This window comes from Chionomys nivalis, chromosome 3 (assembly GCF_950005125.1).
Source record: "Chionomys nivalis chromosome 3, mChiNiv1.1, whole genome shotgun sequence".
Classification (NCBI taxonomy): Eukaryota; Metazoa; Chordata; class Mammalia; order Rodentia; family Cricetidae; genus Chionomys; species Chionomys nivalis.
The window spans coordinates 41,300,778-41,324,295 of NC_080088.1; the positions used below are offsets into that span (position 1 = coordinate 41,300,778).

At 47.2% G+C, this 23,518-nt stretch overlaps 1 protein-coding gene across 1 annotated transcript in view; it reads right to left on the reverse strand.

Annotated features, from left to right (window-relative positions):
- Positions 1-12,054, reverse strand: part of Arhgap31 (Rho GTPase activating protein 31) — a 110,601-nt gene extending 98,547 nt beyond the window's left edge. The window contains exon 1 of the mRNA XM_057764275.1: positions 11,178-12,054. Coding sequence (XP_057620258.1) covers positions 11,178-11,277 — 100 coding nt within the window. The 5' untranslated portion in view covers positions 11,278-12,054. The remainder of the gene's footprint in view (positions 1-11,177) is intronic.
- Between the last annotated feature and the right edge of the window lie 11,464 nt (positions 12,055-23,518).

Sequence of the window (23,518 nt, forward strand, 5' to 3'; positions counted from 1 at the left end):
CATGGAGCCACAGCTGTTTAAACCTCTATTCCATGTTCATTTTGTTTACAAGAGATCCAAACATGCACACGTGGAAGTTAAAGACGATCTGACTAATCTCCAGTTAACATTAATTTTGAAATTTTTTTTTTTTTTTTCTGGAGACAGGGTCTCTTTATGTAGTCCTGACCACACTGGAACTCACTACATAGAGCATGCTGACCTTGAACTCACAGAGACAGAGGAGACAGAGCCTTTGTCTTCCAAGCGCTACTAGAGCACCACTCTGCCAGTCTTTAAAATTAAATCTTGAAGGAACTGTATTTTTCTCATTGTGGCTTAGAAGTTTTTTTTTGATTCATATTTCAAAACTCATACTCTCCCTGGGGACTCTATCCCTTTCATTCTGGAGCCAAATCGTCTGTAAGGGCATAAAGGAAAGGGAGGTGGGACCTCTGCTTCATTTAGAAGTCCCGCTTCAGATGGGGGAATACAGGATGCTCACAGATGACGTCATAGGTGTATTTTCCTGACCTTAAGCTGTAGGCCCGGTGCCCAGGTCATTACAGTTTTCAAGCCGCTTCCCTGGGGCCCCAGGCAGGGTTCCACTGTTGGCCCTGAGCTTACTTTAGAATCTTGCATTTAACACTGCTTTCTCCAAAAAGGAAAAGTACCCTTCTCCATTAACACCAAGCCCATGTTCTAGCCATCAGCCAAACAACAAAGGATTTTCCAATTATGGACCCAAAGAGACATGTGTGCATTGCAGGCCACACTGAAACTCAAACAGCTAGAGCTTATTAAGAAAGCCAACAATTGATGTCAAACGCCGAGTCCTGAAGTGAACGGCAAGACAAAAGCCAGAAAGAGGAACAAAAATATGCATTGAAGGGGAGGGGCCAACAGGGAGGTGTCGAGTTCTATGGAAGGATTGACATCATTGTTTCCCAGTGATACTCGGCATACAGGAAACAGATGGCTAAGAAGTGGTGGGAGGGGCTACTTAGGGTAATGGCGGCTTGCACTGCTTCCAATGTTGCCTTTGGGAACCTACCTAGGAACCTTTTCTTGGAAAAACCAGGAGTGGGAACTCTGTTCTCAGGGTTTAAGAAGCTATTTCAGACTCCACCGAAGCTAGTCTAGCACACATGTGAAAATAAAACTCTGCATAGCCCACTGCCAGCAAAGCCATGGCTATCTGGAACCCGAGCAGACAAAGCCACTGGGAGAAACAGAGTGTCCATCAGATATGGTTGGAGTCCTGCTCCTTTTACTTCCTAGCCAGGTGACCCTGACAAGTGACTATCAGAGTTGCTCCTCACCTATCAAACAGAGACAGATGAGGTTGAGGTTGAACATTTTTATGCCTTATAGCTATAGACCTAAGAAACCCAGTTAGCCATGTGTGTTGGCGAACGCCTTTTATTCTAGCACTTGGGCAGCAGAGACCAGCAAGGTTAATAATATTTGGTCTTCTGGGGTTAGTAAGACCATGTCTCAAAAATTTTTTTTAAATTATTTTTTAAAAATGGGGGAAAGGATTGCCGTGCAATCCTGACAACCTGAATTGGATGAGCAGATTCCATGGTGGAAAGGGAAAACCAACTTCCACAAGTTGTCTTCTGACCGCTACATGCACACACACGATAATAATTTAAAAAAGAGAAACGAAATCGGGGTGGGCAGTATCTTCTCTTTCTCTGAGCGTGTGTGTGCACGCGTGTGTTTGTGCAGGTGCACCGGTATGTGTGTGGGCACTGTGTGGAAGCTAGAGGAGAACCTCACGAGTTCCTCTTCAGGGGCTGGCCATCTTGTTTTTAGAGGTGGTCTACCACCTGCCTGGAACTCACCAAGTAGGCTAGGCCGGCTGGCCAACGAGCCATAGGGATCCACATGGACCTTCTGAGGATTAAACCCGGGTCCTTCTGCTTGCACAGCGTGATAGAGCTGTCTCCTCAGAACTCCTCTCTTTCTGTTATCCTGTTCCTTCTTCCTTTCCTTCCTCCCTTCGCTTTTCTTACATCCTAGTTGCTTGTTTGTCTCCTCTTCCTCCTCCTCCTCCTCCTCCTCCTCCTCCTCCTCCTCCTCCTCCTCCTCCTTTCTTTTGACGGGGTCTTGCTATGTAGCTCTGGTTGGCTTCCTAGCTGCCTTCAAACTCACAATAGAGTCTGGTCTGGCCTCAAAACTACAAGCTTTCCTCCCTCAGTATCCTGAGCATTAGAATTATTGGTAGGTGCCACCAGGACCTGCACAGTTAACATTTTTTTTGGGGGGGGGGAGCCTTATCTTTCTGTAAAAGGCTTTATTTTTCTGGGTCCAGGCAAGAAACGGGTAGAGGGCCAGCCAGCCAGACCAGAGGCCGTTCTTATCCTTGCAGCTGCTGTGTGTACACCTAATGGTGGAATCTTTCGTCTGCCCTGGAGACACGCTTCTTTCTTCCCCATCTCTTAGCGGCCTTTCCAGAGTTCAAACTCCCCCGAGGCTGCAGAGGCTGTGACCAACCCCAAGGATCAGGCAAAGCCTCCTAGTTTCCTGCCTCTCGACTCCAGCCACCCCTCTCCCAGTTCCTCTGCTGTCCCTTACAGTCAGGGATCTTGGTTTTATTGACTTTGCCAGCTACAAATAACCCTCTGTCCAGTGGCCGTCAGTCAGCCGCCACACGTGTTAGCATCCCTTGCTTAAGCATTCTCTAAAGCCCTCACTTCACGCTTCTTTATAATTTGTAGAAAGTCGATTTCTTGTCTTTTGATCACCTCTAGGCCAAGACCAATTTGAGAACACCAAGAGGGCAGTGGTTCTCAACCTTCCTAATGTCGAGGCCTTTTAATGCAGTTCCTCGTGTTGTGGTGACCCCTGACCATAAAATCGTTTTTGTTGCTACTTCATAACTATAATTTTGCTACTGTTATGAATCCTAATGTAAATATCTGTGTTTTCCAGTGCTCTTAGGTAACCCCGGCTGAGTCGCGCTGCAGTAGGGTCTAGCGCATTCACCATTCCATTCCATTTTTGTTGCTTTAGTTTGAAGTCCCACCGAGGTAGTTTCTGATGAAAAGTCTACGGATGAGGCTGGAGGTGGAGGTCGGGGCTACTGTGTTTGCCTGGCAAGGGCAAGGTCATGGGTCCCATACTCAGTACTGACCCCCTGCCTCCACACACACTAAAAGTTGTCTTTAAAAAAGCAGAACAAAACATGAAGTAAAATTATAAATATCTCTTCTCCGGGGGAAGAGATATTCACATGAGTTTCTGCAAAGGCTCTTTCCCAACCCTTGTGCACTCATTTCTCTGCCAGCCGTTTCCAGATGTGTTCTGGCATCTGTAACAGTGTGAGCTGGTATATGCTTCTTTTCAGAGGCATGAGTAGCACTCAACCCTCTGCCCTCCAAAGGCATCCTGGGCCAGCATCAAACCATGGGTGTGGTACCAGAGCATGACGTACCAGCCAAGCTTGAGCCAGAACAGAAAGTGCCAGCGATTCGATCTCAGAAACTCAATTGGTTCACACCAAGGATTGAGGTGGCAAAAAGCAGCTTCTGCAGAGTTCCGTGCAAAATCTGGGCTGTCTTCTATCCGGGTCTGGCTACAAACCCCCCATGGGACCATGAAAGAGACTTGGAGTCCTGATCACACAGCACATGAGTGGAGTCCTCGTCACCAACCACCTAAATGGGCTCCAATAACCAATTCCCGGATAGGAAGAGAGATCCCAGATAGACACCAAGCAACGATCATGCGCCTACCACAGGATCCCAGAAATACATATACAGCCAGGAACAACACAGAACGGTGGGCAGAATGGAGAGGGAACTGGGGGCCTCTGACTGTCTAAGGCCACGGGTATTTCCAGAAGGAAGAGGCGGCTTGCGGCTACAGTGGGGAAGGAAGGACCTAGGAGGACCGAGAACTGGTGGGTTTGGATAGACGTGAGTGTGTGTTTGCTCAAACGCAGGCACACGCTGTTCACAAACCAGCTTGCAGGGGACAAAGCACTTCTCACTCCCCAATTGTTATGACTGTCTCTGGGTCGGGCTGGGAGAAGGCAAAGCAAAAGGCAAAATATTTAGGTTTTGTGAGGAACAAAATAGGTTAAGTAAAAATTATGAATTATTCTCTTCTGGGAGATATGATTCCAGACTGTGGCCTTGGGTGTCTTAGAGAGCTGAGTTTAAACCTTACATTTCTGATCTGGATAATCTTGGTGAATAATTTAACCTCTCAGAACTCAGTTCTCCTTTGTAGAAAGGGTGGATGTGAAGATGTCAATCTTTAAAGAGGTTGAAAATATTCCTTGGTGTGAACAAAGCGGCTGGCACAAAAACAAAACAAAAAACAATATTGATGGTCACTCCTGCTAATGATAACAATGGCAGTATGGTCTGGTTTGGAACTCGGCCTTCACACTGGGTCCCTTCTCTCTTTCCAAGAAACCTCCCTGCCCCTCCCCCTCCAACCACCTAGCAAACAGTAGCTAGCCGGCTTTTTCCAGTGGAGGAGAGTTCCTTCTCTTAACCTTTATCTAAGGTTGCATCCAGGGAAGAGCAGTCCAACAAGGGCCAGGCTCCTAGAGTCCCAGCAGGCTGGAGCCCTGCCTTCCATAGTACTTGAGGCCAGCCTTTTGAGAGAGAGGCGCCAAGATCAGTTCAACTCAAGTATGGCCTTTGTGTTGGAGCCTTGGGAGAAATACTTAAGAGGACTGGTCGGCACATGCACTAATAAGATTAATTTGAAGAGTGGGAGAAGCTGGAGGGGCGGGATGCTGCATCTGATTTAAATGTGCGGCACACAATATGTGGGGGAAAAAACTCATTCCATGTCCCTGACTCCGAGACTGGCCTGTAGGAACCACAAGAAGGAAGTGAGATCCTGAGACCCTTGGGCCAGAGAAGACAGGCAGCTCAGCGTGGGCAGTCTGCTCTGGAGGGAATGAGCAATAGGAAGCCCTGACCAGGTGGTTTTATCACTACTTTCTTCCAGAAACATTAGCTACAATATCCAGCGGCAGAGTGGGTGGTGGTGAAAGGTTCCCATGCCCAGCCTGAGTCTTGGAACTTTCAGTCCCACCCACTTCTTCCACCCACTGCCCAGAGCCACACACACACACACACACACACACACACACACACACACGGCATCGAATCCCAGAAAGGCTGTTTGTTAGGGAGGCCATCAGGCCATCCCTGCGAACAAACTGTCCCAGCAAGTGCTTGAGAACTGTCTTCGTCAACCAAACTCTGGAATTCTCACTGTTTCCCTCCCTCACAAGAAAGCTTTCAGAGCTGCCTCACGGAGGCTGTACAGCGCTGACTGGCCTCAAACCCACAATCAAGGGGAGGACAGACAGCCGCATCCAATGCTGCAGTCTGGATGGTGGGGGGCTCGTTTCTCTATGGGTAGGATGTGCTCCTTCTCTGTCTGTTCTCTTCTGCGCCAGTCTAGGAGGGGGCCACAAGCTCTCCCCTGTCCTGCAGATGGGTCTCTGACTCCAGGTCGGGGCTGGGGAGGAGGGAGTGGGCTTCCTTAGAGGCCATGGCATTGGGACTTCCTGGACTAGGAGGCACCTGGGAGGTGGCCAGGGGTTGACATGGGAGAAGTGAGGGGAGGGCTGTTCCTGCGGTCAAGGAGCTCTTGGCAGAGCTCTGAAGAGCCTGCAGAAGGCAGCCATGTGGTAGGTGGAAGTAGCTGTTTCCATTCTCTGTGTGGGTTGTTTGTTATACCCAGAAACAAAGGGTTGGCCAGGCCGTTTGCTCTGGGCTTCATGCCTTTACCCATCTCTTGCCTCTTCCAGTTCCACTCTGGCATTCTGAAGTGGGGATGCCTCTCTACGCGCAAGCCCCTCAGGCTGCTGTTCTGTCTTCACAATGTCCCCAACTAGAACCCAACTGAAAGTTCTCTTTCAGTTTTCTGAGGCCTAGAAGGAATTGGCTATCTCTGGTCTTTAAAAAACTTGCTGTATAGGCTGGTCTCTAACTTGAGATCTTTGAGCCTACCCCGGCTCTCAGATCTACTGAAGCACGTTTGTTTCAGGATGACGTTTGTCTTTTCTATGCCTGTGTGCTGAAGGTCTTCTCAGCAACTGGACTCCCCACTAGTGTGCCAATCAATCCTGCTTCCATTCCTTCTGGGTGACTGACAAACGCCCTCACTTCACGGAGGCCTCATTCAGTCTTCGTGGTTGTGGGAGGGTAAATCCAGGCTATTTTGCTAGTGACAAGTGTGGGTCCTCAGACAGGTGTTTTACCCATATCAACCCATGTGTTTTCACATCTGTCCTGTTACCTCTATTTCTCAAGAGGGGAAACTGAGACCCAGAGGCAGGAAGCAACTCTCTCCAGGGTCAGTCATCTGGGAACAAGCAAAGCTGAGACTCTAGGCAGGCAGGAGAGTTCCAGCAGTCTTAGAGCAAGCACCAGCAAAGTCCCCTAACTTGGATTAGGGAACGCTTCTAGAACTTTCTATAGCCAAGACACACTTGGTGAGGAATTAGCTGGGGAAGGTGTGCAAATGATGCACCAGACAAGGATTAATATGTCTCCACTCAGCACTAAGTCTTAAACAGAAAAAAGTATTCACCTCCTTTGCTATGACCTTGCTCTGTTTATGTCTGTACAGTATCTTGTCTGTTTCACGGGAGACCGAAGTTTTCACATCTTCTCCTCCTCAAAGTCAACAAGTGCCGAAGGTTGGCTGGTTCACATCCCTGAGACTATGCGTTTCTTATAGCCAAAGCCCATCTTTCTTCCCCACTGCATCCAAAAACATGGCTGGGATAGAGTTTTGTTTATTGGATTAATAAATAAAGGAAATGAATAAACCAAGTGAGGGAACTATTTAGCTTCAGAAACGAAATGAAAAGAAGTGATAACTGATGTTCCCACTGCTCACCCTCATCCTTCGAAACACTAGCAAGTTCCGAGCAAGGGCAGTATTACATTGGCGTGGGCCAGTGGTTTGTTCTGAATCTTCTGTCGCCTCTCAAACTAAATCGACGTTATACCTATAAATCTTTGTTTTATATTAATTTACACATTTTCAGCCTGATAAGGATGAGAAGAATTCTTCAGCAATGAAAAGGTTCACACTTTTTATGGAACATCCAGAGGGGACTCTACTTATGCAGGGAATATGGCCTACAAACTAAGCACAGCACACGGCTTCTCTACCCCAACCACGTACCAAAACCATCTTGGAGAGATTTTGATTTAGTTGGTCTCTCATGGGCCCCTGCATTGCCTTTTTTTTCCTTTGAGAGATGAAAAGAGGATCTGACAATGTAGCCCAGGCTAGTCTCAAACTCTTGATCCTCCTGCCTCAACTTCCCAAGTGCAGGGACTACAGGTGTGTGCTATGTGCAGTGGCTTCAACATTTTAAAGGACTTCCTAGCTGATTAAAAATCTGTCACCATCATTTGCCTGCCATTAAGGCACTAGGTGAGATCAGTCTCGTTTTCCACCAAGGAGTAGGTAAAACGAATAATGACGGATCAGAAAGGCAAGGAAGTCTTAGCTCTTAAAGTGTGGCCAGCCCAGAGGATAAGACGGTTTCCATCCTAGCACCTGGCCCCTGGTCCCATCACCCCCAAGATGTTAGAAGACCCAGATTACTTGGCTCATAAGGGAGTTACAGGAAATGACCGTGACCCACATTCTAGATCTCTGGGCTTCACTCACGCCCTAGTGCCATGGGTAACAATAATCTGATGGGTTTCAAACACATAGCTACGAGAAAAAAACCTCCACATTTAGCGATCAAAAAGAAGAGAGAAGTAGACTCATCAGCAGCAGTAGGGAGGTGATCCGAGATAGGAAGAGAGAATTTGAGAGAATTAGCCGGTTCCCAGGGGACGAACTTCAGATTGGGGCAGAGTCATTCTGCCTATGGGTAAGTGAAAAAAAACGTTCTCAGCAGTCACCTTATGGCCTGCTGTGGCCTGCTTATCAGGTGACAGAAACGTGGCCAGAGGCTAGGGGTGTAGCTCAGGGTTAGAACACTTGACTACTTTGGGGAATCCCCTGCTTTGATTCACAACACTGGGGGTTGAAGGGAGAAGTGGGAAGTTGTCACACAAGGCTTCTGTGCTGCTCGGGATGGTCCCAGCAGGGTGTGAACCCATCCTCCATGTGGCTACCTGCAGGAACTGCATGTTCAATGTGCATGTTTCTAAGGAAAGGGAGCTCAGCTTTCATCAGCCTCCCAAAGATTAAGCGTGATAGCTGGCCATGAGTAATACTCACTCTAGGCTGAAAAAAAAAAAGAGGTCGCTTTTCACCCTACCCTGTCCAATTTGTCCGGTCAGAGGTAGCCAGGCTGGACTTGAACTAGAGAAGAAGCTCACAGCGTCCCTTTTGTGCTCAGCTTCTCTCTGTCTCCCTGGAGCGAGCGCTCACTCACTGCAGCTTCCCCCATATCCAGAGCGCCAGGCTCAGCTAGTGATCACCAGCTTTGTCCTCCACTCCAGCTGGCGGGCGACTTTGCTCCCCGTGGCAACACAGGAGCTCTTGGTTTTTCATGTCTCTGCTCTTTCTCTATATTCTTGTGCTCCCTTCCAGGTCTAGAGCCCTGTCCTTTAACCCCAAAGTTCAATGACCATGACATGATTATTGAAAGGCCTCTTCCAGCTTCCTGGTTCCTGGTTACCACTCTGATTTACCACCCCCAACATTCCGAGATGCTCTTCCAAGGTCATGGACAAAGGGGTAGTGCCCTGCTCAGCCCTTCCTCACCTGGATCAGAATCCAGGCCTTGCCTATTAACTAATACATGTCTCTGCATTGTTTTAGAAAAAGATATTTATCAATTCTATTATCATCTCACACACGTGCGCAAACACAGACATACATAGATACACACACATACATAGACACACACACATAGACACACACATACATAGACACACACACATAGACACACACATACATAGACACACACACACAAGGAGAGCAATGACTTTTGGCTGTCTTGAGGCAGAAGTTCTATTTAGTCTAATTTATATTAGCTGCTTATTATTTGTGGCTAATTTCCACATCGTACGACAGTGTGGGATCAAGAGTGCCAGCTGCCCTCCACTTCAGAACCGAACTCTTTTTAGGTGTGGCCAGTCTTAAACTGTCTCATCTGTGACAGGGCTGTTTGCTGTCAATCTGGGGGCAGAGATCATTAAAAGAGAGAGCCAGAAAGAGGTCTGGATCCTCTCCATCCTGGATCCTCCCCATCCTGTGTGGTGACGAGCCTTGGGCCTCTACTCCTCTCTCCCTCGCAGGATGGAGAGCACGGAGCACCAGCCCTCCATTTTTTCCACTGAACATCAGTTCCCTTTGTCCTTTCCCATATGAAGCACACAGAAGTCCAGAATACAAAAACAGGCTTGAGAGAGGAGCTGCCTAAGGGGGCCTCTGAAGTTCTCTCCCAGAGCCCTAGGGTTTTTAGGTTCGTCCTTAACCTGTGACTTTTTAAGACTGGGGCATGGCTAGCAGGGCCTTTATACATCTCTCACAGTGTGTGTGCATGCATGTGCGTGAGTGTGTGTGTGCGTGTGTGTGCGCGCGTGCGTGAGTGTGTGTGTGCGTGCGTGTGTGTGTGTGTCTCAGAACAACACCCACGTGACAGGAGTGGCATCCCAGGAGCATGCCCAGTGTCCCTACAGGTTAACGTGAGGACCCCTGCCAATACAAGTGGAGACAAATATTTCACTCGTTATTTCAGGCCACAGTGGTTAAGATGTGTCCTTGAGCTTCTGTCAAGTTCAGGAAAGCTCAGCCTAAGTGATTTTATTTCAAAACAACCTCTCCAGAGTGTTGTGGAGAATTCAATGAATTGACTTCAGTTATGCCTCTGGTTCAGAGGCGGTTTTGAAACCAGCGGTTCCTCCAAGCTCTAAAATACTAAGCCATTTGTCCTAATGACACAGCAGACTCCGGACTCCCGAATACCACAGGAATATCACACCACTGCAAATTGCTAGGGATGCTGAGTCTTCAAAAAGGGGAAATGAAACAAAAGCCCTGCACTGTTTCTGGGATGCGTGCTTGATACAGACAAACCAAGTTGTTTTGGGGACCAGTTTTCCTGGAGGCAGAACTACTCTGTCCAGTTGCATAGCCCTAAGCTTTCTTTTGTTGTGCCTATCTCTCCGTAAACACGGAGTGGGCTCTTTTCTCTTTCTCTGGAGTTTCCAAAGAAGCTTTTTAATGTTATGGCTAAGTGCGGAATCAGCCAGCCCTACAAAAGGAGTTATTTAATGCTCAATTTCCCCAACTTTCCTATAGTAAGAACTTTTACTGTAGATAGTTTTTTTGTTTTGTTTTTTTGAGACAGGGTTTCTCTGTAGCTTTGGAGCCTGCCAGGAACTAGCTCTGTAGACCAGGCTGGTCTCGAACTCATAGAGACCACCTGCCTCTGCCTTCCAAGCGCTGGGATTAAAGGAGTGCGCCACCACCGCCCAGCTAGGGTAGTTTTCATTCTCCCTCACCCAACAAACATTTAAATTGTCTCTGCTGGCTCCTCTTTTTCTTTTTCCAAGCTGACTTTGACTTTTCTTTACAGCCCAAACTATTTTAAAGCCGAGGCCCTCTGACCTCTTTACAGAAAACTTCTTCCATGACACACCGAATGCTAATCTGAAAGCCAAGAGGAGGTAAAGGGTCTGGTGGTGGTGGTGGGGGGGGAGGGACAGAGTTGGGGGAGGTACGATATATTTGGCATCAACTCAGAAATATAGAAAATGTTGGTGCAACCACTCCCCCCGCCAGGATTCCCCATCCCACTCCCATCACCCTGCCTTCTACCACATTAATAAAAAAAAAAAAAGGATGTGGGCGAGTGAAACCGGACAGTACAGGAGGGACATTTAAGAGGGTCACAGTGGCACATCCAGAGAAACCTACCCATGACCGCTCCACGCGTCAGTCACCGCCCCCCACCCCATCTTTCTCTCCCAACACCCGAAGTTTAAGATTAGAGCCTCTACTGCCACAGCTACACCCCACTCAACCACTCCTATGACACGTCGGAAGGACAGACAAGGCTCCTGAACGTCGGGGTGGCAGGGTTGTTCTTAAGTACCGTGTACTTTTTTTTTTTTTTTGTGAAAAGTACAGTGAGCGCACGAGCCTGGAACACATTAACTTGTGAACGGCATCCAACATACCCCAGGAGAATCCACCGCTCTTAAACAAAAAAGGGGGAGGGGGTACATTACCATCCTGTCCCGAACTCTCCAGATACTCTGTCAGGTCACATCCAAACGCACTGGCGGCTCCCTTTCGTTTCAGCTTCTGCTTGGCACCCTTGTTCTTCATGAGTTAGTCCCACAGAGGCTGACCCTCCGTCTCCGCTCTCTGCTCCGCACCGCTGACGAGGGTTTCGGGGTCGGGTCACCGGGGCAGAGCCGCGCCGCGGGTCGGCATGGGAGAGCAGATCGGGTCGTGCACCGCCCAGGGCGGGTGTCACCTCCCTCCTCGGGCTCCCGCGGCGTCTCCCCCGCGCTTCTCCGCTGAGCCTTGCGAGGAGCAGGGGCCGGGGCGCGGCGGCGAGGGGACCGCCCCGGGGCAGTGAGTGTGCTCCGCCCTAGGCCCGCGTTCTCTCTTCAGACCGCTTGGGGACCGCGAACAGCAAGCATCCCGTCCCCTCGCCCGCCCTCGCGCCGTCCCTTTTTTCCTGTCTTACAAATCCCAGGATCGTCCAGCTCAGGAAGCGCTGGAAGGAAGTCAGCTCAGGAGGGGGGCGGAGGTTGGAAATTTTTGGCAGCTCTGAGTGTGTGTGTGTGTGTGTGTGTGTGTGTGTGTGTGTGTGTGTACACGAGGGCGCGCGCGATCGAAGGAAGTAAGTGGGTGGGTTGAGCGGCACGGGCTGGGGGAGAGATCGTGCTCGACCGAGGCGGGTCTGCGAGTCCAGAGATCGCCCAGGGCCGCCCCGGAGGAAATCGGCCTCGCGAGGACCGGCGGCCTCCCGCCCGCTTCCTGCCGCCAGCCCGGCTCTTTGCACGGCGCAGGAGGCGGCGCCCGCCGGACTCGTCAAAGAGGGCGCGGGATGGGTGCTCACGAAGTTATCCTCCTTGTCATCCTAGTTCTGACACTTTCTATTTCAGTGCCTGCCTTTCTCCTCCGCAAACACATACAAGGATAGTGACATTAACAAGGACTGGGATTCCAGAAACCTGACCTACAGAACCTTTTTTTTTTTTGGCCACTCCCATCTCTCCTAGCCAGGGTCTGAGGTCCCTGAAGCCCAGACGTCTCCTCTCCCACGCTGAGGTTAGGATACCCTAGGGCGAGAAAGGTGCAGCTTTGTAACCACTGCCCAGGAAGTTATATTTCTAGTTACAAACTCAAGTTCAGACACACACACACACACACACACACACACACACACACACACACACACACACACACACATACACGCTTGCCAGCCTTGCTAAATGCAAGAGATTTGAGCAAAGAATCCGGGATTTAAGTGTGCTCTGCCATTTCTGCCATCACACAGAGAACAGTTTCCCAGATTGTTTTAAAACTCGAGGCATGTGCCTTCAGGAGGGCATGTTTTCCTTCACTTCACTGAAATTCCTTGACTTCTGTGTACTCAGCACACAGTGAGCACTCAAAGTCTTGTGCGTTAACAATTTGAAGATTAGATTAAACTTCCTGCATACATTCGAATCCATATATAGGCTTAAAGGGAAGGGATAGTCATATAGCTGGCAAAAAACCATTACGTGTAGTATTTTAGTTACCGATTCCGCTTAAAGTCACTTATGCCTCACCATGACAGTTTATGAACTTTGAACTCTGACCTTTTCTGTATGTCAGGACATAACCTGATAGCTAGACTACCAAATCTGGCCTACAGATGTGTGTGTGTGTAACATATCATGTTTTTTTTTTTCAAAAAAATAGCAGCTAATATTAAAGAATTAAGATATTTCTCTGTTAGGAATCTGTATTTCTGTCATCTCCTATGAAATGGAAGCTCTGATTATACTACAAGCGTGTTTTCACATAGCCAGGACTGCGAGAGCTAAGACACGTTAGGTTAGCTTCCTTTAGAGAGGAGCCTTCTAATCTGGAGCCCCACGCTCCCACCCCAGCCCCCACCCCCATCCCCGCAGCCTGTCTTCCAGCCTTTACACCTGCCTGGCCCCTGGAGCCACTCCGAGTTTGTGCCCAGTCCCCAAGCACTCCTGCCTTCCACATGACCATCTGTCTCAATGACACCACCACTGGCTCAGTCATCCTGATGACCACTGACTCATTGCTCTCCCTCCTCCTCCTTCCAAGCTAGCCCAGCCCAAAAGAATGAGTCCTTCAGAGTGCTGCACAGATGGGGGGCTCTTCATGGTCATGCCTCCTTGGTAGTAATCAAATACCCCTCAATGGTTAGAAGACTCCCCCACCCCCTTTGCTAAGGCCAGCTCTTCCCATCCCCCTCATCCTAAGTACTAGAAACCTAATGGACACTCCTGAAGCCGGGCTGTTTATGTGCTTGCTTACTCAAAACCTATCAATGACTCTCTGTTTCCAGTAGGCAGAGCAGAAATTCCTAAGCATCCTGTAAGCTGTTTGGATTATTTAATATATTGGCTTATTTCTCCTTTTATTTCTAGAGAAGCATCTCTTTGCTTAGCAGTTTACCTCATTAAGGGATTTCAGAGCCTTATTTTTTCTCTTTCTTCTTGTTTACTCTAAGCAGATTCTTTTATAGGACCATGGTGTCTGTGTGTGTGTGTGTTTGTGTGTGTGTGTATGTGTGTGTATGTGTGTGTAATCAGATTGGGGTTCCAAAAGGTTCTTCCGTTGTACTGCGGATTTCCTAGGATGCAAGGTTATATGGCGATAGGGTAGGAATGTTCACTGAAGGAATAAGTAAGCTGTCTGGTGATAAGTTATGAATTTACTGGAAAAGCGGTTTTGCTTACGGAGACCCGCCCCTAAGAAGCAACTGTGGTTACTTACGACTCCCTTACCTGGCACCTACTGAGGACGAATGGCTACCCAAGTCTTCCTCACCGTTAATAAACAGAAGACCGGCAACCAGTATTAATAGGTCTTAGCATCACTTGTGGTTACGACCTTTTCTTTACCCAGTTTGCCCATACAACTAGATTTAGTATCAGCAACTTCATCATAATTCCTCTCCCTCTCCAGGTAGCCTATTAAATGCTCAATCTTTTGTCCCGCCATATGCATTTCTTACTGACTTCCGTCTCACCCTGCCTCCAGCTGTCCCTGTTCTAAAGGTGCTCGGATGGTATCCGGGGGTGAGATCAGCTGCAAGGGAAGCTCTTCCGTGACAATGACGGCTGTGTCTTATCTAGCCCTCTACTCCAGGGTTCTCAGGCCAACGAAGGACAGAGGATGGCCAGGTAAATGGACTTCAGAAAGCTGGCATTCAGGGCTCCATGATTGTACTTCTTGTGCACAGTGCCTGTTTATGTTACATTGCAAATGGCAGTTCCAAAGGTCCAGATGGGGTGGACCAAGCTGGCTTAGAGGGCATGCAAACTGCCGAAGCCACACTGCCAACCCCTAAGAAAACACAAGTAAAGAACTCCTTCATGAGAGTAAAGGAATCAGTTCTCCATCCTGACCAGTCCATTCTCCAGGGCTCTGCCGTCTCCATGACTATGAAAGCCAGTGTTGCTCCAAGCAGGACTTCCAAGAGTGAGCAGGAACAGTGTGAAGAATGAATGCGAAGGGAATTCCAAGAGTCTTCCCATCTCCAATACAGTCTGGGACAGTCTGCCTGTGTGCCCGCCTGCCTATCTAGTTCTTTTGGATTCCAGACTTGGAAAGCAGCGTCACTCAAGGTGAGAGCCCTACATATCACTTTACCCTCCTAATTGAAAAAGCAAGTAAGGAGGAATTTGGGGATGGGAAAGATGGAAGGGAAGAGAAATGTTAGAAAAAGACTGGGTTACAAATGACTTTCTCCTTCCCCCTCCCTCTTCTTCTTCCCTCCCCTCCCCCTTCCTCTCCCTGCTCCACAGAGTCTAGATGTAGAAAGGCAGAGTCAGAGGCCAAACTAAGTTCCTAAGAACTGGGTGCTGGCTAGGCTAAAATTCTCCCTACTTCTTGGCACATCAAGGGCCACACCAGAGGCATCTAGGAAGAAATATTCTTTGGCAGTTTGAAAGGTAAGATAGAGTAGACACTGACAGAATGGAAGATGAGTTAGCTACATGTAATATTTGAAACAAGTGAGTAGACACTGACAGAATGGAAGATGAGATAGCTACATGTAATATTTGAAACAAGTTCAGAAATTAAAATTTTCTCACCAGTATTTTAGTCACGCTCTAATATCTTTACATTAAATACTCCCTCCCTCCCTCCCTCCCTCTCTCTCTCTCTCTCTCTCTCTCTCTCTCTCTCTCTCTCTCTCTCTGTGTGTGTGTGTGTGTGTGTGCGCGCGCGCGCGCGTGCTTTACTCTAATCTAAGAGGTCTGGAGATTTTCTGCGTTCCCTGATTTTTTTTTTTAAATCACTGTGACATTTGACCAATATGCACAGTTTGCCCTGAAATGGGTTTTTAGCATTTCAGACTCTGTGAGCAGGCATAAAACTCACTTGTCCCACTCAACATGGGCCCGGAGGTTGCCAAAGAGCAGCAGGACACTTCCTTCCTGGTCCAGGACTGAGAAGAGACTTCAAGGCTAGAAGGAGAGCCAAATGTCCCTGCTGAATTGCTATTATGCCCCCATCAGAACCTACACAGCCCACATCTGAACCAGCACAGGGCTTAGCCCTAGGCTCTGAGTCTACCTTTGAATCTATTTGACTAGAGGCCTTTGATCAGGGGCCCAGAGAGAAAAATGACTGGGCTGTTCTTTTTTAAGAGGGCCCCAGAGTCTGCCCCCAGAGTCTGGAGGTGTTTTCTGATCCCTCCCAGTAGCTACAGCTTGAGATCATTTCTTTTGCTATATCTTCGACTTCTCAAACTGGAAAGTCTTGAAGCAGAAAAACCATCCTGCATTGACTTGGGAGATAAAAACCGTCTTTGACTTATTTCTGTAATCCTGGCTTGGTTCTGGTGCCTCCTTCAGCCTCTGTTTTCCCTTTCACTGGGTTCTGTACCCCTTGGGAACGTTGCCTTTTTTTTTCTGACTTGGAAAAAAAGAAACTATAGAAGGATCAGAGCCCGGGCTCCGAGCCCCATCTGTCTCCCTCCAGGGTCCCTCCACATTGGAGCAAGCGATTTTCTTAGGTGGGTGGGGATCTGTCCCCACCCCGTTCATTGTGTTCCACAGTTTCCTGTACACTGCCTCTAACCCTTTACCAATCTGCCAGGCGCCGTTTTACACAAAAGAAAGGGGAGGGGGCAGGGACTGCTGAGGAAGAACATCCCTATAAATAGTCCTCTTGAGCGAAATTGTTTTCCTCGTACACAGTTGTTGTTAGGCCTTGACGCCCTGTAGTCTTCCTCCACAGTCTCCTCCCCTTCCACTCCAGCCTTCTTCTCCAACACTTCTTGTTTTTTCTCCTCAGGCCCGCTGGGAGATGCAGGTGTAGTTGGGCGCTTGAGGGAAGCTGCAACTCTCCAGCCCAGGTTGCTGCTCCCAGCTGCAGGTAGAGGCTGCTGGCGGAGGCGGACCTGGGTCCTAAGTCAGGCACTGCAGAGTTTTTGCCCTATGACCCTTGGTTGGGCAAATTTTCTAACCTTGCTGATCCTCAGGGCTCTCCTCTTAATGAGGGTGGCAGTAACACCTTATGAAGTTTCTCTGAGGATTGGAAAGGCCTGATGATTAATCTATACCTACATAGATCCTACATAGGTCTTGCATACACAAATGAGTCTTTATTTGTTTGTTTGTTGGTCTCTTTTACACAGAGTGAATCTTCATTTTCTTGCAGTTCATCCAGCGTTTCAGGGGTGTCCGCCCCACCCCCATCCCCATTTGGCATCCTGGTTTCCTATCTCATATAAACCGGTTTGTAAGCCTTAAGCATATTTTATTTACATTTATTTATTTATACCTTCCTCAGTTCCAACACAAGTTCAGATAATTTACTTTATATTTAAGTGACTAGAACCTGGTAGCATTTTCAAAAGGGTAAGACAATCCCTTCCTGGAGGGGGTACAGTGCCTTTTGTAGGTACTTTGGGAGTGACTTTGTCATGGCTCACTCTCTTCTGTTGTCTCATCGATCCCAGGCTCCGCTTTCATTACTACTTTGGGAACATAGCATAGAGAAGTCAGCATGAAAATAAGAGGTAAAATAGTCACAAATGCACATTGTTGTCTCCGTATAACCATGACCCCCACAGTGAATGTTTTCAGTTGGGATGATATATTCCTGTTGTTTCTCCTTATAAACTATATATTTATAGTTACAAAGTTGCAGGGTTTGGGGGTAGAAAGGAAGTGGCTCAAATTAACCAAAATCACACTTGAAAAATAATTTTGCAATGTTCTGCATTTTCAATGGTTAGTACACAAGTACTGAACTCTTCATACTGATCCTAAATGAGACCAGTCAAACATGTGCAGTCTGATGTACTGTTATTTTTTCACAGATCTATGTGTGTGTGTCCATGTCTGTATTCATGTCTGTGTCTCCATGCATTGCACATTCATTTGACTTCATGGGAGTCATCTCTGATTCCTCTTGATTTATGATTTATAATTCCTAATAATTTAAAAGATCCACAGGTTTAGTCTCTAATCTTACATATAAAGCAGAGCTTCTATAATTAAGAATCTTCCAGTGGATATTTTAAAATTCTTTCTGAGATGAGATGTCCCCCACAGTCCCGATTGCACACGTTCTGCCCTGTCTTCAAACTAGAAGGTGTTTTTGGCTTTTTCCTTTAGAAAATGTAGTCAGGGTTAGGTTGACTTTCATCCTCCCCAAATTGCTGCAGTTCTAGTTTTGTGGGATGTGGCTTTATTTGGAATAGAACGGTTATGATGTAATTAGTTAAGACTCAACTAACTGGAACAGGGTGAGTCTCTGACCCAGTTTGTATACACCCTGGACACCAGAAGATGCCGTGGAGAGATGAAGGTAACTAGAACGATGCTGCAACAAGGCAAATGTGGTCTGAGTAAGAGTGGTTCCCAGAGGCTCATATATTTGAGTGCTTAGTCACCAAGAAGTAGCGCTATTTGAGAAGAATTAGGAGGTGTGGATTTGTCATAGGAAGAGTGCCATTGGGAATGGGTTTGAGTTTCAAAAGCCCACATCAGGGCATGGTGTTGCTCTCTCTCTCTCTCTCTCTCTCTCTCTCTCTCTCTCTCTCTCTCTCTGTGTGTGTGTGTGTGTGTGTGTAGCTCTCAACTACTTCTCCAGCGCCATGCCTGCTGCCGTGCTCCCTGTCATGATGGCCATGGGTGGAAGCCAGCCCCACTTAAATGCTTGGCCACAGTGCTTCTTCACGGCAATAGAACAGTGACTAAGACAGCAAGGAATATTGAAGATTGCCAGAAAACCACCAGACACTTGGGAAGAGTGTGAAACAGATTTGTCTCACAGCCCTCAGAAGAAGCCCTCTCAAGAGCACCTTGATCTTAGATTTCTAGAATCTGGAATGGTGAGACAATACAGTTTTGGTGTTTGAACTCAATTTGCAGTACTTCATTATGGGAGCCCAACCAATATCATAATTAAGTAAGCTAAATAACCCAGGTCCTGAACCTGAAGTTGTTACCCCAATGATGAACTTGGAAACAGTCTAAGTTACCTCTGACTCTCTCCTGGCGGAGTCTCCGGACAGTGTCTGTAGCTCCAGACGGAAGGAAGCTAAACAACTGTGTACAAACTGTGTACGTTAGCAAGATGCTCCAGGCGGTCAAGGATGACTGCTGTGAAAAGAGACAGAGACCTTGTGGTCCAGAGGACGGTGGGATGTGGGAAGTCAGGGGCAGTCTTCTCACATCTCCTGGTCCCCTTTATCCACGGGAAGATGTTTCAAGACCTCAGTGGAGACCTCAAACTGCAGTGTCAAACCTTATATACAATGGTTTGTGTGTGTGTGTGTACGTGTGTACACTTATTTTCAAATTCAGTTTATAAGTTAGGAACAGTAAGATAATAACAACAAAAACATACTAGAACATTTTTGTAACATCGCACATTCCCGTCTAGTATTTTTAGTCTTCAGTGGCTCCAGGTAATGGCAGTAGAGGGAACTATCACATTTTGAAGGACACTGAAGTCTTTCTTTTGCTTGGGAACCAGAGAAAGAGAAGCTCTGTGGAACCACTTTAAGGGCCCAGTCCCCACTCCAGGGTCTCCCCACCCTGAGTCACCACAGGCTCCTACTCTTCCATGAGAAATTTGGTGACTCTATCCCAAGGCCCGAACACTGACATTTTTGAGAGTCTATGAAATCTCTTTACATTCAGCATTTATTCATCGACTGGCCTGGCCTGTCAATACTATGTTCATGACAGCAAGGTAGCTTTTCTAAAAATACCCTCAGAGGTGTAGGAGGCCAGGATCTGTTCATGTCAATATAGGATGCGGGAGAGGGGGCTGGCAAATCTGGCTTGTGTCGAGGGAGGAGCTAGACAGGATAGGCCAGTGTGTCATAGATCCGAGTCCAGACTGGGTCCTATTGTACAGGGTCTACAGGGTCGGCTAACCCTGGGTGGAGGGGAGATGCAAGAAGCTACAGGGAAGGTAACACAGCTTCCACAATGCTTCCTCTCCCATGCCTGAGTGAGAGAGGAAGTGTACCCTAGCTCCGTGGGTGTCTCAGCCCAGGAGTGAAGCTGCTTGGAGTCCTGTCTTTGTCTTGTCACTAACTTTAGCCCCACAATCGGTTTTGAAGCCTAGCTGTGCCATCCAATGGTTTTGTCAAGGGAATTTATCAAGATTGCCGGTTTGCCTGGGTGCCGAGTAACATAGACTAAAGAAGTGTAAGTATACCCAGAGGCAGGCGGATCTCTGTGAGTTCGAGACCAGCCTGGTCTACAAGAGCTAGTTCCAGGACAGGCTCCAAAACCACAGAGAAACCCTGTCTCGAAAAAACCAAAAAAAAAAAAAAAAAAAAGATTACCATCACAAAGTTTATTTGCATAGTCTGAAACTATATACAATATTTCAGACTTTCAGGAATTGGGCTTGGCTTATTAAAATTCCGCAGACTTCCAGAAGGAGGATCCCAGTCAACATTAGCATTTGAGATGTGGGTTTGCCATCTAGTGGGCATCTTTGAATATGTATGCGTTATAAACACCCGAGCAACACGCATATGTGTACACTGAGACATGCGCACCCTCCCCTTCAGGGTTTCAACGAAATTAGTTATCTTTCCCTCTCATCCTTAATGCTTAAAGCTCAAGCAGAATTTGGGGGTCCAAGATTGGCAAATGTGTCCCGTGTCTCAGTTTATGTGTGTCGAGGTAGAAGAAGGTTTTATATTGTGTGAAGGTTTTTTTTTTTGTTTTGTTTTTGTTTTTTTTATTTAATTATTAAAGATTTCTGCCTCTTCCCCGCCACCACCTCCCATTTCCCCCCCCTCCCCCAATCAAGTCTTCCTCCCTCCTCAGCCCAAAGAGCAATCAGGTTTCCCTGCCCTGTGGGAGGTCCAAGGACCACCCACCTCCATCCAGGTCTATTAAGGTGAGCATCCAAACTACCTGGGCTCCCACAAAGCCATTATGTGCAATAGGATCAAAAACCCATTGCCATTGTTCTTCAGTTCTCAGTAGTCCTCATTGTCCGCTATGTTCAGCGAGTCCGGTTTTGTCCCATGCTTTTTCAGACCCCGGCCAGCTGGCCTTGGTGAGTTTCTGATAGAACATCCCCATTGCCTCAGTGTGTGGGTGCACCCCTCGTGGTCCTGAGTTCCTTGCTCGTGCTCACTCTCCTTCTGCTCCTCCTTTGGATCGTGAGACTTCAGTCCAGTGCTCCAAAGTCCTTAGCTTCTCTAGGATCACGAATTATAGTCTCAATGTCCTTTATTTATGGCTAGAAACCAAATATGAGTGAGTACATCTCATGTTCCTCTTTTTGGGTCTGGCTTAACTCACTCAGGATAGTGTTTTCAATTTCCGTCCATTTGTATGCAAAATTCAAGAAGTCATTGTTTTTTACTGTTGAGTAGTACTCTAATATGTATATATTCCATACTTTCTTCATCCATTCTTCCATTGAAGGGCATCTAGGTTGTTTCCAGGTTCTGGCTTGTGTGAAGGTTTTATACTGTGTGTGTTTGCACATATAGTAGAAGGTATCCGGGTTCCATGAGGGCTCAGTTGAACTCTCTGTACTTCTCCTCTCTACCTTCCGTGCTCCACTCGAAAATTATTGAGCCAGAACAGAACACCAAGGGACACGTCACAGGCACCGTGCCTGCCCCACAGCAGATACTCGGTAAACACTCATTTCCTTCCTCTTCACTCATGGCCACTTTTATAAAAGCTGTATTCCAAACGACAGTTTCCATGTGCATTTGGTGTGTGAGGCACTGCTATGCCCGCAGCATTGCCATGGTCGGGGGACTGGCTTGTGTGAATACAGAGATGGATAAGACTTAGTTTAGAACATACAGAGCTAGAAACAAGAGTTTTGCAAGAGATTCCGGCAGGTTAGGTCTCAGACACCAGGGGTAAATTTTCTGGAATTTCAAGCTAGACTTTCCCTTGGAAGGATTCTCTTACCCTTGCTTACTTTCCCCAACAAGGAGTGTGCTGATGGTAAGGGGAGGAGGAGCCCCACCAGCCCCCACGTGGTGTGAGATATTGAGTGAAGGCCGGAGCAGGGATGTCATAAGGCTTTGTTCTGGCTTATGAAGGGAATCCCCCTTTGATGTCCTCGTGGCATGGAGGTGGAGATTTAAGTTCCCTTTCTGTTATTTTTGGATGTGGGTTAGTGTTTCCTTGGAAAACAGCATCGTGTGGAGACAGGTTGTGAAGTGCCTGAGCTTCGTCTGGAAAACATACATGCACAGATCATAAAACTTTAAAAATAGACATAGTCTACTGTCCTCATCTGTCTTAAATCTGAAATCGAACAACAGCAAGACGATAAAGCAGAGCATGGGACATTTATTTTAAAAGTAACGCATATGTTTGGCTACAGAATTCAGAGAGTACAAAGTAATACCAACTGGAAAAGGGGCAAGTTTTCTCGTGGAGAGCCTGTTGTCAGCTCCCTTGGCCATTAGCACTGTGACTGTAATGTCTATGCGGGCGTCACAATTTCCCCATAGCACAACCCGGTTCAGTGTGTGCTAACTCCCTGCTGTAAATGATGGGAAATGCAGTCACTTCTGACGCCTTTTCATTTCCGGCTCCTCTTGTGTATTTTTCTTTCCTCCTCATTTTTGGTTGTGATTGTAAATTTATTTCTTTATCTGTTTTGACAAGGCCTCATAGTGCAGCTCCTGCTGACCTGGAGTTTTTTTCTGTAGACCAGACTGCCCTCAGATGCCCAGAGATCCACCTGCTTCTCAAGTGCTGGCACTAAAGTTGTATACCACCATGCCTGGACACTTTGAGTTCTAGTTTGGCCAGTATTAGTGGAGGCTTCGTCAGTGCTCTGTTGCTGCACAGAATACCTACATATGAAGAGAAGAGGTTGACTTCAGTTTATGGTTCTGGAGGGCTGAGGAATACAAACTCTGGAGTTCAGGGTTATTGAGAGTGGAATATTTCATCTCTGGCTATAGCCAAGGATGTGCTCTCTTCTCAGCACATACCTTGTGGGTTTTTTTCCTGCATATGCACTGAGGGTCTGTTATTTGGTTTGTTAATATTTAGGATTTTTTCCCTTAATAACTGATCCATCTTTTACTGGTATAAAATGAACTATCTTCTTTATTCTATTAATAGTCTTTGCTTTGAGGTATTTGGTTTTTTTGCTTGATATTGAAAACAAAACAAAACTGGCCTCTAATTTTCTCTGTTCCTTTCTTTACATGTCTGTGTGTATATGGGTCTCTCTCTCTTCACCTCCCTGTCATCTGCTCTGGGGATTGAACCCAGGGACTTGTGCATGCTAAGCACATACTCTACCATTGAACTATAGTCCTTGTTTCATTTTAAAAACTTTTAATTACCTTTTTATTTATTTGTATGTGGCTGGTGGTGGGGTGAAGGGCATAGAATGTATGTATGTAGAGGCTAGAGGGCAATTTGCAGAAGTCAACTCTTTTTCTTCTTCCATGTGGGCTCCAGGAATTGAACTCAGACTTTCAGACTTGACGGCAAACGCTTTAATTTGCTGTGACATCTTCCTGCTCCTTTGTGCTTCTTTTGATTTGTATTAGTGGTTTATCTTTTCCCAGTTTTTAAAAAAACAATTTGTTGCTATTACCAAATTTATAGTTACATTTAAGTGTGCTTTCAGGCAGCGTCCAGTAGATTCTTGGTTGTAAATGTTTTAGTTTAAATTATATGTTTATGTGTGTCTGTGGGGGGGGGTGTGCACGTGAACACAGGGCCCACAGAAGAGGGGGCCAGGTCCTCTGCAGCTGGAGTTACAGGAGGCTGTGAGCTGCTGAGGTAGGTACCGGGAATTGAACTCCAGTCCTCTGCAAGAGCAGTATGTGCTCTTAACTATTCCAGCTCCAAAGTTTTGCCTTTTTCACTGGATC